The sequence below is a fragment of the Formica exsecta genome, unplaced genomic scaffold, assembly GCF_003651465.1.
Source record: "Formica exsecta isolate Colony F162 unplaced genomic scaffold, ASM365146v1 scaffold5323, whole genome shotgun sequence".
In the NCBI taxonomy this organism is placed as follows: domain Eukaryota; kingdom Metazoa; phylum Arthropoda; class Insecta; order Hymenoptera; family Formicidae; genus Formica; species Formica exsecta.
In genome coordinates this window covers 1-3,552 of record NW_021852567.1, presented here as the reverse complement: position 1 = coordinate 3,552, position 3,552 = coordinate 1, and the positions used below count along the sequence as shown (strand labels likewise).

The 3,552-nt window shown below is 42.8% G+C and overlaps 1 protein-coding gene across 1 annotated transcript; it reads left to right on the top strand.

Moving 5' to 3' along the window:
* Positions 1-1,646: 1,646 nt before the first annotated feature.
* LOC115241896 lies at positions 1,647-3,013 on the top strand. Its single transcript, XM_029817856.1, has one exon. The coding sequence runs from the start codon at positions 1,647-1,649 to the stop codon at positions 2,943-2,945; it is 1,299 nt and encodes a 432-aa protein (XP_029673716.1). The 3' UTR covers positions 2,946-3,013.
* Positions 3,014-3,552: the final 539 nt, after the last annotated feature.

The window sequence follows — 3,552 nt, the reverse complement described above, 5'->3', positions numbered from 1 at the left end:
CAGTGCTGAATCTCCAGGACATTGAGTTTCCAGTGACTGTTAATCAAATTAAAAAGTTTGAATTTCATAACGATATTTCGATAAATGTATATTGCATCGAGAAAGAGAATAGCGTTGTCCCGATACGTCTGAGCGAACAAAAGAAGGACAGGCACGTCAACTTGTTGTACATGCAAGATTCGGAAGACGTCGGACATTTTGCGTGGATCAAGAATTTATCCCGACTTGTGAGCTCGCAACTGAGCAAAAAAGATCATATGAAATATATCTTCGATCGGTACGTATATTTAATAAAAATGCAATATATAAAATATACAAAATATATATACGAAAGAAAAATTAATTATTTCTATTTTTTTTTTACAGATGTTTACACTATTTTGGATCGGACGACAAGTTGCAATCGCACACTGTAGACTGCCGAGAAGTGAACGAGTGCGCAATCCGATTTCCGGGCGATAAGGACAAATGGCTCAGCTTCAACAACTACAACAGAAAGGAGCGGCTTCCATTCGTCGTATACGCCGACTTGGAGTGCGTGCTGAGGAAGACCGACGGTGATCCGATGACGTCTACGTACACGTTTCAACATCATCAAGTATTTAGCGTAGCTTATTATGTACATTGTTCGTAGGACGAATCGTTATCCGCGTATCATTCTCGCCGCAGTACGGACTGCGTTTCGTGGTTCGTGGAAAAATTAAAAAATTTAGCGCAACGCGTAAAGACTATTTTAACCACGAATGTCCCCATGGTAAATTTAACGCGAGATGAGCGGGAAAAGTTTCACAGCGCGACACACTGTCACATTTGCGAAAAACCGTTCGAGCAAGACGATACACGCGTACGCGATCATTGCCATCTTACCGGGCGGTACCGAGGTCCCGCGCATTCAAACTGCAATTTAAATTATAAAGACTCTTTTTGCATTCCAATAGTTTTTCACAATTTATCCGGTTACGATTCACATTTTATCATCGAGGAAATAGCTACCGCGTTCAAAGGCTCGATCAACGCACTACCGATAACGAAAGAATAGTATATTTTATTCACGAAACACGTTAAAGATACCGCCGAAAGATCAGATTGGCGAAGCGATATAAAGTTACGGTTCATCGATTCGTACAAATTTCTCAGTACTAGTCTCGAAAAATTGGCATCGTTTCTAAATAATGATAAACTCCAAATTTTAAAATCGAAATTTCAAGATTTATCGACCGAAGAGTTCAATTTATTGACGCGAAAAGGTGTCTTTCCATACGAATACATTGACTGTGTCGATAGGTTGCACGATACGTGTTTACCACCGCGCGAATCATTTTACAGTTCCTTGACCGGTGACACCGTATCCGAGAGCGATTACGCGCACGCCGAAAACGTCTGGAGGCGGTTCTCCGTTCGAACGCTGGGCGAATACAGCGACTTGTATTTAAAAACGGATGTCTTGTTATTGGCCGACGTTTTTGAAAATTTTCGCGACAAATGTATCGAGAGTTATGGGCTCGACCCCGCGTATTATTATACTCTTCCCTATTATTATACACGTGGGACGCCATGCTAAAACATACGAATATTACGTTTGAATTACTTACTGATATCGATATGGTTATGTTTATCGAACGGGGAATACGCGGTGGCCTGAGCCAATGTTCCGCAGATACGCGCGAGCCAGTAACAAGTACACGCCGTCTTACGATCCATCGAAACCATTGTCGTACATGATGTATTTTGATGTAAACAACTTGTACGGTTGGGCGATGTGTCAACCGTTGCCCTATGCCGAATTTCGATGGGTCGACGACATCTCTGACTTTGACGTTAGCGCGATCGCTTCGGATTCACCCATAGGTTATATTCTCGAGGTCGATCTCGAGTATCCGCAACATCTTCACGACGCGCACGCTGACCTACCGTTCTGTCCGATGCGCGATAAGCCGCCCGGCAAGCGGCAGGGCAAGCTCCTCGCGACATTATACGATAAGAAGCGTTACGTCATACACTATCGCAACCTGCAACAATGCACGCGTCACGGCCTTCGCGTCGCAAAGATACATCGCGTATTGCAATTCGCTCAATCCGCATGGCTCCGCGATTACATCGAACTCAACACCTGGTTTAGAACGCGCGCGACAAACGATTTCGAGAAAAATTTATACAAGTTAATGAACAACGCGGTATTCGGTAAAACTATGGAAAACGTGCGCAATCACGTCGATGTAAAATTATTAACAAAGTGGGACGGACGATACGGTGCGGAGGCGATGATCGCGAAACCAAATTTTCACAGCAGGAGTGTCTTTTCGGAAAATTTGGTCGCTGTCGAATTGTGCAAACTCGAGGTGAAATTTAATAAACCGATCTACGTCGGTATGTGCATCCTAGACATTTCTAAAACGTGTTTGTACGAATTTCATCACGAATACATGGTACCGTTATATCGAGATAAATGTAAAATAATGTACACCGATACAGACAGTTTGATTTATCACATCGAGTGCGAGGATGTGTATGAGAATATGAAACGCGATATCGCTAGATTCGTCACGAGCGATTATCCGGCTAACAACGCGTACGGTATACCGCTCGAGAACAAGAAAGTGCCGGGCTTGATGAAGGACGAGAATAACGGTGCGATCATGACTGAATTTGTCGGGCTTAGAGCAAAAATGTACGCGTTGCGAGTAGATAGTAAAAAGGATACAAAGAAGGTTAAAGGCGTCAAGAGTAACGTCGTAGCGAGAACGATAACGTTCGACGATTACACGCGGTGTCTGCGCGATGAAATTGAAATGACTCGACAGCAGTCCTGCATAAGGTCAAAATTGCACGAAGTGTACACAATCAGCGAGACAAAAATCGCCCTGAGTCCGTACGACGACAAGCGATATATCGTACCTGATTCGACCGACACGCTACCGTGGGGACATTACCGGATACCCTTATAATGTAATGTAATGTAATGTAATGTATGTATGTATGCATGTATGCATGTATGTATGAGGAAAACAAAGAAATATATTTCTATCTTTCTTTTTTCTTTTTATATTTCATATTTTATATGCTGTATACATCTTACACATATTATATTTTTATACTTTTTTACATATTTCAGATACTTTTCATATTTTTCATATTTTTCATATGTTAAAAATAAAATACAGTTTGTACGAATTAAACCACATTGTCCTTGTGTATCCAAGAGTTGTGCAATCCCAACCCACGTAAACTTCGTCACCCTTTCTGCGCAGAACTTTCTCCACGAGATACACGTCCGGGTAAGTCGCGCGACGCAACTCGTACTCGTAGAACGCCCCAGCGACAGATTTTTTGCGATAGTCCTCGAGTAAATAGGTTACGGGATTAGTACGCTGCACTTTAACGATCTTAAACACTTCGGTGGTCCAATTTGGCGTGTAACCCTTCTCGAAGATCGTCTTGTACTTGCTAACGCGTACCGAGTCATCTAATTTGAACTTTGCCGGACCCGCGATTTTTATCGCGCTGTATACCGTAGCCAAGAGTCTTTCGGCGATCGCGGGGGTAACGTCGACG

Bases quoted from the DNA above. Each gene is read 5' to 3' on its own strand.
- LOC115241896 (XM_029817856.1), top strand. From the start codon at position 1,647: ATGTTCCGCAGATACGCGCGAGCCAGTAACAAGTACACGCCGTCTTAC.